The sequence below is a fragment of the Acyrthosiphon pisum genome, chromosome A1 (genome assembly GCF_005508785.2).
Source record: "Acyrthosiphon pisum isolate AL4f chromosome A1, pea_aphid_22Mar2018_4r6ur, whole genome shotgun sequence".
Taxonomy (NCBI): Eukaryota; Metazoa; Arthropoda; class Insecta; order Hemiptera; family Aphididae; genus Acyrthosiphon; species Acyrthosiphon pisum.
Window position 1 is genome coordinate 90,082,423 of NC_042494.1, and position 17,943 is coordinate 90,100,365.

The following is a 17,943-nucleotide window of genomic DNA, read 5'->3' on the forward strand; positions in this document are numbered from 1 at the left end:
AACATGTACAACTTGGTACAGTAAAATCTACTACATATACATTGGACCCATTTTCACTCTGTACTTCAAACTGATGTTCTAATAATGTAAGTTTGTTTATTCTTTTTTCACTGTATATATTTTGAGCTATGACAAAACGGTCATATATATGTTTCACAAATGTTTCAGGTCGTCCATGTAGAAAAATTGGAATAACATTTGATATTTTTTTATAATGCATTATAATAATCATGATTATTAAGTTTAAAATTTTTCTTCTGATATTTACATAAAGATTGCGTGGTAAAAATTGTTCAATAATGTTTTCTATTGTACTATTTAGTGATTTATCACTAGAAAACTTCAAATAAAAATGTTTTAATAATTTATTTTGAGATTCAACTTCATTATTTGTACCAATTTTAATATCAAATTCCAATTTAAAAAACTTACTAGTCCATTTTTCTTCAATTGTAAGCCATGTTTTAATAAAATAATCTTGTGCCTTCGGATTTTTCAACCATACATCAGTTAACTTCATCTTCTCAACTTTATGAATAAATTCAATGTGGTTTCTACTGTTAGCAATGTTCCTCCAGAGTATCAGAAGTTCACCTCGATTTTCTTTAATATTCAGATTTCCCTGTTTATTTGTCCATCTTAACCATGCCTGTTCTCGATGGAAATCACATATGTAAGTTGGGCAATTGAAAATCCTGGTAATTGCATTATATTCTGCTTCGCAGTAATCTGTAACGAAATATTGAGGAGACCACGTCGTATTCCATGATTTAATTATTGTTAAACCTTCTTCAATAGATTTTGAATCTTCACATTGAACAAAAAATGAAGCAACAACAGAATAGTTAACGTTGGTTTTTACAACAAGGAGGAATAATGGAAGTGCATATTTTGTAGTTTTGTATGTTGCGTCAAGAAAACATACATTACCATATCGATTAAGTAAGTATCTTTGCCATTCCGTTTGTTGACAAAAAAGTAATTGCTCTATAATTCCATCCTCTTCACTAAATGGCCGAAAATAAAAATTATCTTTTGGTTCGGATATTTTCCATTGTTCAATTTTAATTTGAAGAGCATTTTGATCAATTTTGCTTTGATGTTTTTGATATGTGAATTTTATAATAAAATTCCTGATTGTTCGTTCATCAGGGTAAAATGCTCGTGACAAAATTGATGGTTTTGAATGTGAACGTTCAACAAAATCTTTCAACATTGACTGAACGATTTTTACATTTGAAAATCCATTATTTACCAACCTTGATATTTCGTTATAAACAGAATTATCTATTGGAAGATTTAAAAGAGAAGTTTCTATTACGTGGTTGTGTACTGACGGTAAGGAAACACAAATTAGATATTTATTTTTCGTAACAACTTGTTTTCCCATCTCAATATCATTTTTTAAGCAATCAAGTATCTAAAATTAATAAAAAATTAAAATGTTTTAATAATTTATTTTCAGATTCAACTCCATTATTTGTACCACATTTAATGGAAAATTCCAATTTAAAAAACTTATAGTACCTGTTTTTTAAGCCCCCATTTAGTCAGTGAACATTCTGTTATTACATATTCGGGGAAATACATTAGTTGTATTCTTGTCAAAACTGCTGAACAATTATATTTTTTTGTGCTATGTAAATGAAACTTTTTTTTTGTAATTGTAGGATGATCGTTCTAAAAATATAAATAATATCCTTTTATCATCTTCTTTACTGAATTATTCACTGTATGATATTATATAATATTGTCAATATTATTTTAACTCTACTTACAGTTAAATAATTGTCTTTTGGTTTTTTCTCTGGCCCATTAACACATTCATAATTAATATGATCTTTTATGATGAATGGACAACCCATAAACTTAATGGGAATTTCTCCACGTTCTAAGGTGAATCTGTACTTATAAGCTTCCCCTATAAGTATATTTAAATAAGTATTTACTTAAATTTTTAAACTTAGTTACTTTGGAAGTAAGAACAAAAACAGTGAACTTAAATTTGTTGTATAAACTGCTCAATAATTTGATTCATAGCCCTGAATTATTGTTCATTATTTAAGATGTGTAGAATTATTTTCTTTGCCTGTAGCAACAACCTATTTAATGTCTAATTCTCTGATGCATCGAATTGTAAAATGGGCAAATATAATATACAATGTTGATTTATTTATATGTGAATTATTTAAGTGAGTTTAAGAGTTTAAGTTTAAATATAAATTTAGTCATTCGATGGTATGTTATTGTATATAATTATATATTTATATTGTTGATGGACTTTAAGTATGAATTAAATGAATTAATTAATTTAAAAAAACCTACTAAACTATAATATGTTAATTGATAATTACAAACATACTTTAAAAACCAAAAGTATTGTAAATGTAGATGTTTAGATTAGGTAAAAATACTTGAGCATATATTTGAGCATTTATTCAAATACTTTTTAAAAGTATTCTTTACAAAACTAGACATACAAATGACCATCATATTTTGTTGTTTTGCTTTTTACAAATCCATAACCTAATATATTAATTTGTTTAAAAAAAAGCTCAAAATTATCTGTCTCTCCAATTGTTTTTTCATTACAAATCTCTGCATTAATTAATGTTGATTTTAAATTATTAAAAAAGTCACTGTCACTCATGATGAATATAAAGCAATGGTTAAATGGGTTACTCTAAACTGTTCACTCATATAAGTAAACCATACTAAAGTGAATTGAAGAAAGATTTTTTCTCTTCAATTTATTAGGAGAATATACAAAACCAGTTTTGCAACAATTCTTTATTTATATTTTTGTATTTGGATATGTTTCATATTACTATGAAGTAGTACATTACTATACTGTAATAAAGTACCTATTATATTTAATAGTTTTATATATTATGTCATGTCTGGTCTTATCTCAATAGCATCAATGACATTGTGAACCACAATAGATCTAATAGCATCAATGACATTGTGAACCACAATAGATCTAATTGCATCAATGACATTGTGAACCACAATAGATCTAATTGCATCTACGACCTACATTGTATAAAGTTAAATATCCAATTAATTTGGTTTCAGCCAGGGGCGTCATTTTTGGGGTGATGTACCCTTACATTTATTTACCAAGTGTAAATACCACTATACACTGGTATCCACAATTTACAATAAATACATTGAAAGTACCTACACATAGTTCGTTAAAAATAGTAACAATATTGACTATTGTGATTTTTTCATACTAATATAAGTAACATATTAAATAAATTATACAAATATTCCACATTTTTTTCCCCTGTTGACGCCACTGGGTTTAGGCCATCAAAAATCAAATAAAAATTGCCGCGCATATTTTAGATAACAGATTTTTGCTTGATAACAATATTATGGTGCCGTAATAGGTAGTAGGGTATAACGACCCGACTAGATTATACATTATCATTTTTTTTATGTATTTACTACGGACTAAGATAGTACTATCTTAGTCCGTGGTATTTACATCTCGATGTGCTTATCATAACCGTTATCAAATTCGTTTATCACGATTTAACAATAATATTTTTAAAATGTTAATAATCAACAAAATAATAAATTTAATTATTTAGATTTTATCGACAATATCGTGATTTGGGTATTTACTATCTGAAATTCTGAAAAGTTACAACTTACAAAATATGAACTAACTTTAAAAGTATCTAAGAAACAGATACTTGCTGTTAAAACGAAAACATTTCAAATTGTGTAGAATGTGAAGAAAATTGAAGTGTACAGTACATGAACCAACAGTAGTTCACTAGTTCATAATTAAATAATTAATTTTTAGTGTTTTATACAATAAAAGGATAAAATTCTAAACAATGTACAATATACTAATATATTTGGAATTAAATTTTTTTTTAATTACCAGGAAAATGTGATAATTTTGTGTAGCAGTGAAAAATATTTAACATGTTTGAACTTGAAGATTTTGATTTAGACGACGAAGTAAATTTATTTTATTCTTTTATAACTATATTGTAAAAATGATTGTTTGTGATTGAAATTGAACATGGTTTTCATTTTAAAACTTGTTAGTTATTGTAAGAAGGGAATAGAAATTTCATTTATAAATGTAATTATTTATAAATTACAATTGTCATAATGTGTATATCATATATTAGGCTGTTAATTATAATAGCAATACGACTTATATAAAAAATAACCTATCAGTATCTATTTTTTTTATAGGTATTTCTTAATACCCAGATGCCTCCATTCACTCGTACATCACCATTAAAATCATCAAATTCAAATCCTGTTACTTCAAATTTTGAAGATGATGATGAAGTATAATAACTTTTATTTAAGTACATTTTTGATTTAATTATTTATTACTAACATATTATATTTGATTATAATTCAGATATTCCTAAATGTATCAAATTCAGTTTTTGAATTGGAATCTTCACACTCTGAAAATATTGAATTAAAAAAAAAAACAACAAAAGAACAGAATAAAAATAATGATGTGAGTGTAATTATAAATTCATATTTTCTTAATATTGAGATCATAATGTTGGTACATTTTGGTTAAAAAGAAAAAGAAAACCAAAAGAATAGTGAGTTTCAACAAATATTTTTTATGCAATTTTATTTTATTTATTTTAAAGATATCACAAAATATGCTCGGAACCCAATCCAAATCAGAAATTACAAAACCATTTATTGAAAGTCAGCCAAATAAATTAAATTTTGATGATGATTTTGATTCTGACGACGAAGTAATATATTAAATATTTTGTAAGTAGTATTGTATTTTGTGTTATTTATTTTTAAACCATTTATATTTCAGAGTTTTTTCAACACATCCAATATACTCCAAGGTCCTAGGAGTCCACTACAGGACAATGACTGTACACCTAAATTTAATTTTAATGATGATCATAATGAGGTTTTATTCTATAAACAATTTATTACTATACATAAATCATTAATTAATTAATCAATCTTTTAATTATATTTAATTTGACATTATTATCATTAAATTACAATCGCAAAAATCAATTTTTTTTTTAAATTTATAAATTAAAATTCATTATATTGTTTATTTCAGGTTTCTATTGCCAATTCTGAAATTTACCAGATAAAATCTTCAAACATAAAAAGTAAATTTAAAAGATCTTAAGTTTACTTTTTTTATTTAACAACATAAATCATAAATATGCATCTTAATTAAGACTTTTTCATTTATTATAATATATATTATATTTAATGGTCTATACTTAAATTGTTTTTTTTTCAGGTTTTAATAAATCAAATTGCAATAGTCACCTTAATACAACTATTACTAGTGTAAAAATAATGACTCCAAAAAGTACATCTAGAAAATTTCCTGGACCTGCTGGTCTTCTTTCAGAAAATGTAAATACATAATAGTTTTATTTATAGTTAACAAATTTGTTTATTACCTTCAAATTACTTATTTGAAGTAACTACACCGTTTCCCTTTATATTATTTTCAGAAAGATCTTTATTCCGAAGATCCTTCAAACTTGGAATCTTTGGATAGGTCAATTAACATTAGCGATAATGATAACAGAGAAGAGGTAATTGCCCTCGACATTTTTTAAAATTATAATTTATAGTCAAAATATGACCTTTTTTTATTCTATTTAAGTACAATAAAATTTAGGATATCTAGTCTCATCCATAATATTTTATATATAATATACTACGTTTCGTGTTTTATTAATTTTGGTTTGATTTTATACTTAGAATTTGTGCACTCAAGCGAATGACTCATCTTTTTCATCATCACCATATCAGCAATTCCTATCAGATTTTTTCACCACTGATGTTGATATTTTGTTAGATAAATTTAATGTGGCATGGATAAAACAGAAACTGCTTCCATACACTGCGTCTGGTCTTTTTTTCACGGATAAAATACCTTTTTTTGTTTCTGTTTTGAAAGAGATTGATTGTTTATCACCAGATCCAACAGTTCTACTTGCTGACAAAACGGGACATATCAGAGGAACAATTCATAGAGCTGTTTGGAACCAATTTAGCAGTCAATTAAAACTAGGGGCTGTTTTAGTATTATCCAATGTTGGTGTATCATGTCAAAAAATACTCAAAGGATTTACACTAAATATTACTAGTGATCATTTAGTTGCCATTTACAGTTATTCTTCTGGTATGAATGGCATTAATTATTATTATTATGAGGGTGTCACACCCGCATGTGTTGTCTCCATCTTACACATGAAAGACATAGACAAAATGCATTTACGCAGTCTGAGTAGAACTTGCTCAATTTTGGTGTTAGAATAAAAATACCTATTAGAAAATTAAAAAATGACAATATTTTAGAGGACAAGACTGAGTTTTTTATATATAAAATTTAAATTTTAAAGATGTTGAAATTTTTGGTATTTCTAAACGATAAAATGAACGTTATATTGGGTATAATGGAAAAAAACTTGCCCTCGGAAATATTGTCATAATTCAATTTCATAATAGGTATTATTTTACTCTAGGACCAAAATTGAGAGAGTTTTTCTCAGTGTGCGTAAACTCGTTTTGTCTATGTCATATGTGTGTATAACGGAGATAACACATCCTCTTAAGAAACACTATTGTACTAATTGGAAATAATTTGTATGAAATTTTAGAGGATGTTGAAGAAGTAATTGTGACTCGAACAACAGATATGACAAATGAAGAAATTGTTAATGGAGCCAATCAATGGAATGCATTTAACGTGGAAACTTTTAACAAAAATGCTCATTCAGAGAATATTAAGAGTCGGATGAATGCTCTTACTAATTTAAAATTACACAACATTTCAACCGATCATAGTTCTCAACCATCAAATGTCAACTACCAAATCACAGATAATACTCCTGGCCAATCAACACCCGTTAAAAGTTTTTTCAAACCAAAAACTCCTATAGCTCATAATTTCTTCAAAAGTGTTCCTACCGTTTCTAGTAGTTCTCCAGAAGAACCACCAACCAAACGGACGAGAAATGAATTTAAACCTGAAGATCAATATTCAAACAATGAAATGTCTATTATTCAAAATATTTTTGAAGGAATTGATGAAGATGAAATGTTTAATGATTTTTGTTGTTAAAGTCTATCTTGAGCTTCAAAGTTATTTTATTTCAAAGGTGCTTTTTAATTTAATTCTATTGTAGTTTGTAAAAGTTTTTTTTTGCTTTGTAATTAAATCTTATTGTTTAATAACAGTCTATTTCAACTGTTGATTTCATAATTTATTGTAGGCTACATTATTCTTCATGTCTACAGTCTACATCTTTGATGAATGATTTTTCATCTTTATAATAATATTAAACCAAATAATGATTGAAAGTAACTTAAATTTTTTCAATTTTACTTAAGATTCCTATATTTTTTGTGTTTTCAATGTGATGTTGTATACAATACTTTAGAGTTTCATCGATGGTGGAACATTCATTTTTAGATTTTCTTAGCCCTGGGTAAAGAGTTTGGCAAACTCGGCTGTATCTGATTGATTTTTTATTTCAATTTTAATATATTTTATACTAACGACACATTAACACCTCTATCCTATATTGATTTTAACAAAATAATTGTCAAATGTTTGGTTTCTGTGTTAAATCTAGCTTAACTCAAATACCACATGAGTTTTAAGATCATATTTCATTTTTATTTATGCTTATTGCTGGAATGTGTTGAATTTTGATTTTATTAACAAACTTTGGTAATTTGCAGCACTACATAATGCAAACACTGTTATTCTTTATATGGTGCATTTAAATTATCGAACTCCGCAGCATTAAGTATTTACTTTGGGTTTATATTTGTTCTTTACAAATGTACATAATAAGGTGGAGAACCAGATGATTATCTTATCATATTTTGATATTGTACAATGTCATATTATGTACTTCAAATACTACAGATTGTAAGTACAATAGCCAATAGATAAGTTGTGTTAGGTGTACGTTGACTGAGAAAGTCTAATACATTTTTTGTAAAAAAAAGTGGTGCCCCTTATAACTATAATTATACATGTAAGTTAGATTATATATTTATATGTTTAGTATTTAAAGTCTTATGGTGATGTACAGCTATGTGCAAAAACACTAAAATATTTGTAAAGGCACTTGTTGGTTTCAACATTCTAGACTACCTATTTTTAAAAAAATGTAATTTGTTGGGATCAAATTAGCTGACATCTGTATAATTATACAAAAGCAAATATTGACATTAATCACAAAAACTGTTGATTGGAACAATAATTAGTTACCTGTGCGAGATTTTTTCTAAAGCTACATAATAATGGAATCGATTGTTCCGGCGGTGTTGCCAGCAACATCCTATAAATATGATGACTGAAACACGTCATGTATCAGGTAACTAATTAAAATATATATATATATTTTTAATGATAGTTTAATAATGTTTTCCGTTAAAATATCAAAAAAATTGTTTGCTTTGTATGAAATACTAACCTATAGTAGATTAACGACTAAATATATTAAAATGTTATTACAAAAATAAATGAGTAATCAAATGATATTTATCTTTTGAGTAAATAAAAAACTATTTGTTTTGATTATAATTAATTACCTACTAAACATAGAATTATAAAAACATCATAGTTCAACTAACCCTATAATAATCAATATCATTTAAATATTTTACTATAAAAATAAACTACACTTTCTTACCAAAAGACGCATTTATTGTTACAAATCAAATATTGGTGTTATAAACTTTGAACTCAAATTAATTCAAGAGCATGTAAAACATGAAACTCTTGATAAAAAAAAATCAATAAATTTATTATTGTAGAGCTTATGTTAATTTTAAACCATGGTAAAAATGATTTGTTCATAACCATAATGACAGAAATTGCTATCCAAGGTATACATAGTAAAAAGTTATAATATAATTGTTTTTTTTTCAATATTTATTAAAACATGTACGTTTTACTTGGTATATCTGTGACAGATACTTACAAACTTATATTTACATACATATATTGATTTTACAAATTGAAATCTAAAATAGATGTCTTAATAACAGTTATAAAAAAATATAATAAAATCTTAAATTCATTTTAAAACAAACATTTTTAAACCAATATTAACCTTGCAGTTTATGATAAAAGTGATATAAATTTTCCACTTTCAAAATAAACCACAAGCAAGACTAGTTTAATAGTATTATAGGTAAATAAATTATCAAATAAAAATTCCGATGGACTGAAATATTGAATCCGAGCACACATTATGTACCTAATCAAATTCTATACATAGCATTATAGAGATACCATATTCAATTACACTTAATAACACTTATTCATAATTGTATATTGTTAATTATCTTGACACAAGATTTATAAATCTCATTATTATTATTATTTTATCACAATGGAACAATAATAATTGTAAATAAATAATATATATCAACAAGTATAAATGAACCAGAAAAAAAACAGATTATAATATTTGTTTTATATTGTAATTTTAGTATAAAAAGAAACATTTGTTATACAATTTTTTGTTTGGTTAACAGAATAACAAATTATGTTTAATGCACAAATGTCTAATACAAAAGATTTCAAATATTTTATCCAAGCTTAAATCTGATATTGTGGTAACTTAATGGCAATTTTCCGTCTAAGTATGCATGTATGAGTCAGTGTAGTAATGACATAAACTAAAATCACTTGCCATAGATCATCGTTGAAATACAGAAACCAATCTACACTTAATAGCACTAAGAACAGTGCCCACCCTTTCTTCCATCTATACATTTGCTTGTGCGTAAGGACATACATCTGAGCTAATCGGAAGAGAATACTACAAAAGTGAAGCCAACCAGTATCCAATGATTCATCTTCCTGAAACAGTACACAAGTTAATTATCAACTGTGTTGAATTTTAAACTAGTGATTTGTGTGAAGATCAAATTTAAATGGTCCCAAACTTGTCCACATAATTATTTTCTAGTAAAAACGTAATTAGTTATATACATTTATTTACACTATATAATCCATTATTATTATCATCAATACTTCATACCTCAGTTGTCCAACTCCTCCATGTATCCATTACTACGACAATACTATGAACAATTAAACATATAGTAAAAATTAAAGATGTTTTGTCAATGAAAGACAAAGGTTCTAAAGTAGGCAGTGGTCCAACTGTAAAAACAAAATAATAAAAATATTAATTACATTTTATTAGGTACTTATTGATTCTCTAAACTACTATCATGATACAATTGATGAACTATAGAGGTGCTATTGTTTGTACAATTTCACAGTTGTCTACTTTTATTTAAAATACAGTTATGACATAATATATAATAAACACAATAAAATAAATTTACTCTTTTAAGCTAATAGATTGTGGTAATGGATGTGTTAAATTTGAATACAATGAAAAACAATTCAGAATGAAGACGGTAAAATTTTTTTGTAGCCAAAGTTATCAAACAATTTTATATGATATATAAAAATAAATGTTTGTCTGTCTGTTCTTTAAGCATACCTAAACGGCAGGACCGATTTTGATGACATTTTTGTGGGTGTTTAAGTTGTTCCCGGGATGATTTAGATTCACAATTGGACCGGGTAGGTCCAACCCAGGGGCGCTCAAACAGGAGTTTTGAAATTTACGATGGAAATTTTTGTTTATAAATGGTTGCTAGTGGTTAATGGGACGCAGACTAGATACAAGCTTACATCAAATCAAATTTTCACACATTTCCTACCAAGGTGGCCGAGTTGCACTTAATGCAGCAAATTACACCTAAAGGAGTTCAACAATCATGATATTTTTAAGAGTTGTAATTTTTTAAGGTCAAGGAAGTACGCTATACGGAAATAAGCTAGTTAATAATAATATTGACATTTTATTTTTTTTGTGTAATTTTCAATTATTTTAAAAAGTAGCTACTGAGAAATTTTTAATTTTGACACGTCAAAAAGTTCAAACTAAATTCTATTTGCTACCAGGTATCACCTTCAAAGTTGAAAATCAGAGCCTTTTTTCTTTTTAGACTTAGACAAAAATAAATAAATAAAAACATCATTCTAAAATCATTACAGACATCACTCTCCTCAGAACCAAAATGTAAATCAATTTTAGAAAAACTTAATAAAAGAACTACAAAACCTTTCATTAATCATAAACACTAATTATATACACTGATTTGTATTTCATAACATTATCAGCCTGGTCAATATTGAAAGTTGAGAACTAAAAGTAAAACTTTATTAAAGTTGTTTGTGTAATGAAACACAGCACCTATACAAAATAAATGGATTTTTCAATGAATAAATCTGAATAAATCTTTAATTCCTTTGAAAATAAAAATTTTAATTAATTAAAATATAACTATATTATACTTAAAATAATAAACCAAATGTATTGTTATAGTATTTATAAGTATGTTGTATTATTTTATATTATGTCTATACCAATTTATATTTATTATTGCACTTTTGAAATTTACCTCGAACAGTCGGAGGAATAACTTGTGGTGTATGAATATTATTCTTAGAATTTTCTTCAACAATAAATACTTCTTGAGGTGGATCTAATGTGATATCACGAGTAATTTCAGCCAAATTTATCCTGGATGTCAGTTGTTGTGGTTTATTATACATTTGTTGGATAGGATGTATAGTAGTATCTAAATTATATTAATACATATTGTAAGGATATAATTTAATGTAAATACAGTCAAGTCTCGATAACTCAAATTTGAAGTGTTTTTAAGTTGTGTTTGGGATATTTAGTCTTATGAATATTTATTCCCCTTGAGATTCGAGTTCTAGAGACTTGAATGTATATAGTATATGTCCATACATATTATTTTTTAATTGAAATAATATATTATTAATGTCTGGATTCATGGGCACCCATATACATTTTTGCAGGGGGAGGGGGAAAATTTCATATAGAATTCATTTAATTTAATTTTACGCAACAATTTCCAAGGGGTTATAAGTGCCCCTTCTTGCGCCCGATATCTTTATTTGATATTTTTATAGTTTCAGATCTATTTGTATTTATTTAGGTATATAACAATTAGAGCATGAACTTTAATGCAAAATATACTTATAATAGTGCGGTCACAAAATTATATTCATATATCGGGGAATTCAAAAATTAAACTTGTATTTTAAATTTCAACTTTTTTTTTATTTTTTTGGTAATATATAAATAAAATTTTTGATAATGGAAGATAATTTAAAAGTATTATTGTGTGTGGGATCATTGTGACTAAATTCAGATATATATAAAATTATATGCTATACTTCAAGGCTGCCCAATTTAGTTTGGAAGTGAGCTATATTTTCAATTACATTTAGCTGGCTTATCTTATGAACAAGAATTTCAGCTCATATTTATGGTCGCTATTTTTACAATACTTTGAATAAAAATGTACTACCTAATTTTGCCGATATAAGACGACCGTCGACAGACAAACAGTCGTGACAATCTATAAACATAAAAATTAAAAATAATACCAACAAGCTTGTGACAATTGAGTTGACTGGCCATAGCGTGGCCAGTAGGCCTGGGTTTGAGCAGCCTTGCTATATACTTAGATTTATCTGGCAGAATGTTGTACTTAATGTAAATCGATTAAGTTTCTAAAATTATATATTTTTGATAGTGGTAATATAACTATGATAACGTCAAATTATTATCTAATTGGCGTATAAAATAACAACCAAATTTATGAGTAAATGTTCATATTATAAAAGTAGAATGTTTATTTAAACAGTCAAATCTGTTTTTGGCACCTGAGTTTTTCTGTTATATATGAATGTATTTTTTGTTAGTATTAGCATTGATTATACATAGTATAATACTATACATATTATGTATAATCAGTGGTATTAGGTAATACACTAGTACACTACTACTAACAATTATTTTTATTATATTTAAAAAAAAAACTGAATGTTAGTCCTGAAGTTTGTAAGTTTGGGGAAAGAATTTTACCAACAGATGGAAGCATATTTTGTAGAGATAAGTTTGTTAGATTTATAAGGAGGATGAAATAAATTTACTGTGAGTGAAAAAAATTAATTTTGTGGAAAAACTATGATGTTTTTTAACAATACAATTTTAAATACATATTATTTTATTGTATTGTATGTTTAAGGGACTTTTTCTTAATGTTTTAAGCACTTAAGTTATTGCCCCTGTGGAGGTACATACCTATGTATTTTGCATGCATTAAATTATGTACCTAGGTACAATTTGAAACTGAAAATATTTAAAACTGAAAATTTTAAATATATTACCAAATTCAATAAGATTGTAGGGTCTCAAAGCTTGTTCTACTTTAAAACGGTCATATTTTTTTGTAAACTCTCCAGCTAGTTCTTCTAAAAAGCTGTAGGCTAAAACTTGAGGATATGATGGAATGCACATTGCCATGCAAATTATATTTAAACATGGTAAAAAGCTAAAACAAAAAATTAAATGGGTAAACATTATAATATTTAAAATTGTTATTTTATTACATAGATAAGTTTTAGGACATTTCTACAAAAAAAATAAAATAGTCATTAAGAGGATGTCACACCCGCATGTGTTGTCTCTGTCTTACAAATGTACAACATAGCAAAAACTATTTTCGCAGGACAACTTTTCTCGCACCATATTAGTTGTAGAACTGCCAAATTTTCACAACACACAAAGAACTTTATCTGTGCAACAGATTTTTTTTAATAGCACTATCCAATCAATTTGTATAGGCAAATGAAAAAAACAAAAAAAAACAAAATATTTAGGTACAAATAACTTTTATTGTATTTACGTTATCTAAAATATAGGCACGCTGTTACATAGATAATTTTCTTCCCTATATGTTCAGAAATTTTGGAGCCATTACCATAAACTTAGAAAGATAAAAGTTGTCCCACTCAAAACAGTTTTTGGTGTCTTGTACATTTGTAAGACTAAAGATGGAGACAATCCTGTGTGACGTCCTCTTAATATGTTTTAATAAATATGAATAATATCTGTACTATAAATAACATCACATTATAACATTATAGTAAATTATAGCAATTTTTTTTTTACAAATTTCATAAGATTTGCATTTTTTACTTGATAATTTTAATTTTTCCACATAGCAGAAAATAATATTACATGAAAGAATATCTACTTTTGAATAGACAACAGACAAACTGAAAAAAATGTATAGGAAATGTTTGGGGGGCTATGGACATTTTTGTGCCTATGATGATAATAGTTAAAAATACTTATTAAATAGATATCTGATATACCTATATCATTTTTTATTCAAACTTTATATTACAATCAGTTTTAAAAAATAAATGGGATGGTAATAACGTTAATTAGGAAAACACGAGGGAAAACATATTATATATTATAATCTATTAGATATAATTCTTATTATTAAAATTATAAAATACCTATTTAGGTAGGTAGTATTATTATTTTTATAATTATAAAATAATAAAAATATTTATGGTTATTTTACCCATTTATGTGCAGTAATTTGAAATTATTGATATAGATGGTAACTGTCATTATTCAATACATGTTTAAGCATTCAATTTAGATAATATTTTAGAATATACATTTTGAAAAATATATTTTTTAGGAAATAGTAGTATTATACCTAGTATTAATGCCTAATTTTTAAGTTGGTAAAAAGTAATAATAGCGATAACGTCAAATTAACATGTACATACTAGTAGGTTTTGTCGTTGGTGCGAAGGAAACATTTATTTTTGGGTAAATCAGTTTTTTTTAGAACACTCTTTACGATCTTGTTGATTAGTTTCAAGTCAATGGCGCTCTCGCCATTACTACAGTGATAATTGGTAGTGGACGTCAGTGGTAGAATGTCCCGGCTTCTTAAAATTAAAGCATATAAAATCATATCCCAAAGTTGATGCACTAACGATTTCACACTTAAAACAAATTCATAATTAATTGACAACAGAAATATTTATTACTATAAGACTTAAGTATATATATATATTTTAACGGTAATATTGAGCACTGTAGTTCAAGATTAAAAAATATTATTATAACTAATAATTTATAACATTTGGTATGTAACGAAGACTTAATATTTTATATTCAATGGTAATGACTAATTTACTAATAAATAATAATAATTCATAAGGGTATGCAATTATATTTTAGTTATATTATTATTATTAAAGTTTTCGTGGCTGTTATCAGTTAATCTTATCAAATTTTTATCATTTCACCGACTCAGTCCTACCAGGTCTATAGATCATAATATAGTATATATGGCTTGATAATATGTTATAGTTAGGTAACGAACTACGTAAAACTTAATTGTAGGTTTTACGTAGTTTATAAACAATAACAAAAAAAATAAGGAAGATAGGTAAATTATGATTTCACCAACATGTTGAGAATACAAATATCATCATTTCATAAAAAAAAATTTTAAAAGATTTCAATTCTTAATATTTTAAACTCAAAAACACAATTTTTTCAACCATCGAGCATTTTGAAGTTTTTTGGCTATAACTTCCAAATTAAGTTTGAGATATTTTTTTTAAAAGTACCATCAAATTGAGCATACAAAAACACATTTTGAAAAAAAATTCTTTTGGTAGCACTACTGCATTTATGCCAAACTTAAATAATCTGTAATTCAATTTATAGATCTGAGTTTTCTGAGTAGGTACGTACTTACACAAGAATATCACGATTTAAATCCAAAACAAGTTTAATAATTAATCATATTAATTACAATAATTGTAATCAATGTGCCATTACCTACTATGTAGTATGTGTATATGTCCATTTGTTCAGAGTATTTAAACTGAACTTGGATTCTAATATGAACTCATATGAGCTAATATAAAAATACAATTTTGACCATAACTTACTAATTGGACAAATTTGGTGTTTTTTTTTAGATATTAATTTTTCTTTTAGGTATACTGTAACTTGCGGTCTATCTAATTGTATTGTATACTCTTAAATATAAAACAGTGTGAATAATAATATGTTGCATTGCTACATGACTACAAAAACGCAAAGGTATTTAACTATTATTATTATTATTATTACTATTATTATTATTTATCTAACTATTTAATTTAACTAGTTAGTTTATTTTCTAATCAACTTATAAACTTAACTAGTTTAATTTACACTTGAAATAACTTAGCTTTTCTCAGTTGATTTTAAAAAATCCATCAAGTTAAAAACATTTTGAAATTTTTCGTTTGTATATATATATGGTATATCAGTATAAAATAAAAATAATCCAACACAAAAACACAAACATTTCTGTTCTTTTTCTTGAAAAATAATCTTGTGTATATTAATATATTTTATCAAGTTGTAATTTATATATTATGTTTTTAATAAAATTAATATTTTTAAATAAAGTAAAAGTAAAAGGGTATACAGTGTACATTATGATAAAAGTTCAATAAAATTGTTTTTTATAATTTATACATTAGAAACTAGAAACATAAATTTACTTTTTATGTGATTTACATTCCTACTAATTAAAAAAAAAATAGATTAACTTTTTTTAAACTGAGTTAAGTTAATATTTTTTTCTTTATTAACTTTTAACTTATCGAGTTAAATTTATAATTTGTAAACTGTTAACTTTTAACTTATCGCTCTAGTGTCCTCTTAACTTAACTTAACTTGAGTTAATTATTTTCATTAACTTGCCCACCTTTGCAATAATGTATACCTTAATGAAGGGTGAAAATCAAAAACATGGTATTGCCAAAAATCAAAATATTCACAAATTAAGAAAAACTATATCACGTTCTATGACATGAATTAATACTTGTAAATTGTAATTAAATGTAAAAAATAAGATTGGCGGTGTCAAAATAAATCTATTTTGAATTTAAAACTTAGTTTCAATACTTTAAAAATTGTTTACAGGCCAAAACGTGGTTTTGCAGGTTTTGGAAAGGTAATGGCAATACCATGTTTTGAAGAAAAATTTAATATTTGTAATATCACGTTTTGCAATGATAACAAGTAGGCCCCAATACAAATAACATGGGCAATAATACATTTTGATTTGAACATGATTGAACATGTAATAGGTACCCGTACCCATAGGCGCAAATTGGGGGGGATAACCCCCCCCCCAAAAAAAAAAAAAAAACAGGACATACAATTTTAAAATGCTATATTGCAATGGTCTGCTTGCCTTTAATATATTTAGCCCACCCCCCCCCCCCCCCAAGTCAAAAGTTGAAATTGCGCCTGCCTGTACCACGTTTTGCAATGACATTAAATGTGGCAATATCACGTTATGCATTGAACATCAGTTTTAAAATCGATTTTATTCATAAAAGTAATCGATATAATTTAATTTTGACTGCAAAATCGAACTCTTCATATTTTTTTCCATAAAAAACGATGTGTAACTCAATTTTCGAAATTTTGGTAATACCTACCACATTTTGGATTTTCTCCCTTCAAATATCAATATTACAAAAGAATAGAATAATATTATTGATCCATTATTAATGATGATATAATAGGTACCCTAAAAAAAAATTCGTACAACTTAATTTGTAAGTTAGTCAAAAAAATTCAAAATGCGTGATTTTGGAAAAATCGTTTTTTTTTTTAGTTTAAAGAATTTACATTTTTTTTTAATTGTATTTTATGAAAAGTTGATATTTGTATGTTCAACGTGTTGATAAAATAAGAATTTACCTATCTTTCTTACTTTTTTTGTTATTGTTACTAAGATCAGTAAATTCTAATTACAGCAACATGTTGAGAATAAAAATAGGTACTAATATATCCGAAAAAAACTTTTTTAAAACATACGTGATCTAAGAGTTGCAACTGGAGCATTTCGAAGCAGCCCCATTCCAAGTATATTATCTATATCTGGAGAACCACCCCTTCACATTCGTAGAATCAA

General features: G+C 26.0%; 2 protein-coding genes across 2 annotated transcripts; one reads left to right on the forward strand and one right to left on the reverse strand.

The window, feature by feature from the left end:
- Positions 1-3,571: 3,571 nt before the first annotated feature.
- LOC100165062 lies at positions 3,572-7,565 on the forward strand. Its single transcript, XM_029487738.1, has 11 exons — positions 3,572-3,782; positions 3,905-3,981; positions 4,225-4,323; positions 4,400-4,504; positions 4,647-4,757; positions 4,829-4,927; positions 5,090-5,141; positions 5,279-5,397; positions 5,499-5,582; positions 5,752-6,175; positions 6,654-7,565. Exons 2-11 carry the CDS (start codon positions 3,946-3,948, stop codon positions 7,115-7,117), a joined length of 1,593 nt encoding a protein of 530 aa, XP_029343598.1. The 5' UTR covers positions 3,572-3,782; positions 3,905-3,945; the 3' UTR covers positions 7,118-7,565.
- Positions 7,566-8,923: 1,358 nt separating this feature from the next.
- Positions 8,924-15,142, reverse strand: LOC100162977 (vesicle-trafficking protein SEC22a). Its single transcript, XM_001945462.5, has 5 exons — positions 14,732-15,142; positions 13,310-13,473; positions 11,503-11,682; positions 10,062-10,186; positions 8,924-9,880 (listed from the first exon to the last, which is right to left on the reverse strand). The coding sequence occupies exons 1-5, from the start codon at positions 14,920-14,922 to the stop codon at positions 9,617-9,619; spliced, it is 924 nt and encodes a 307-aa protein (XP_001945497.1). The 5' UTR covers positions 14,923-15,142; the 3' UTR covers positions 8,924-9,616.
- Positions 15,143-17,943: the final 2,801 nt, after the last annotated feature.

Bases quoted from the DNA above. Each gene is read 5' to 3' on its own strand.
- LOC100165062 (XM_029487738.1), top strand. From the start codon at position 3,946: ATGTTTGAACTTGAAGATTTTGATTTAGACGACGAA. The intron at 3,982-4,224 runs GTAAATTTATTT...TTTTTTTTATAG, and splicing joins ATTTTGATTTAGACGACGAA to GTATTTCTTAATACCCAGAT. The intron at 4,505-4,646 runs GTGAGTGTAATT...TTTATTTTAAAG, and splicing joins AACAGAATAAAAATAATGAT to ATATCACAAAATATGCTCGG.
- LOC100162977 (XM_001945462.5), bottom strand. From the start codon at position 14,922: ATGATTTTATATGCTTTAATTTTAAGAAGCCGGGACATTCTACCACTG. The intron at 13,474-14,731 runs GTATGTACATGT...TTTTTGTTTTAG, and splicing joins ACCAACGACAAAACCTACTA to CTTTTTACCATGTTTAAATA. The intron at 9,881-10,061 runs GTATGAAGTATT...GTACTGTTTCAG, and splicing joins GGAGGAGTTGGACAACTGAG to GAAGATGAATCATTGGATAC.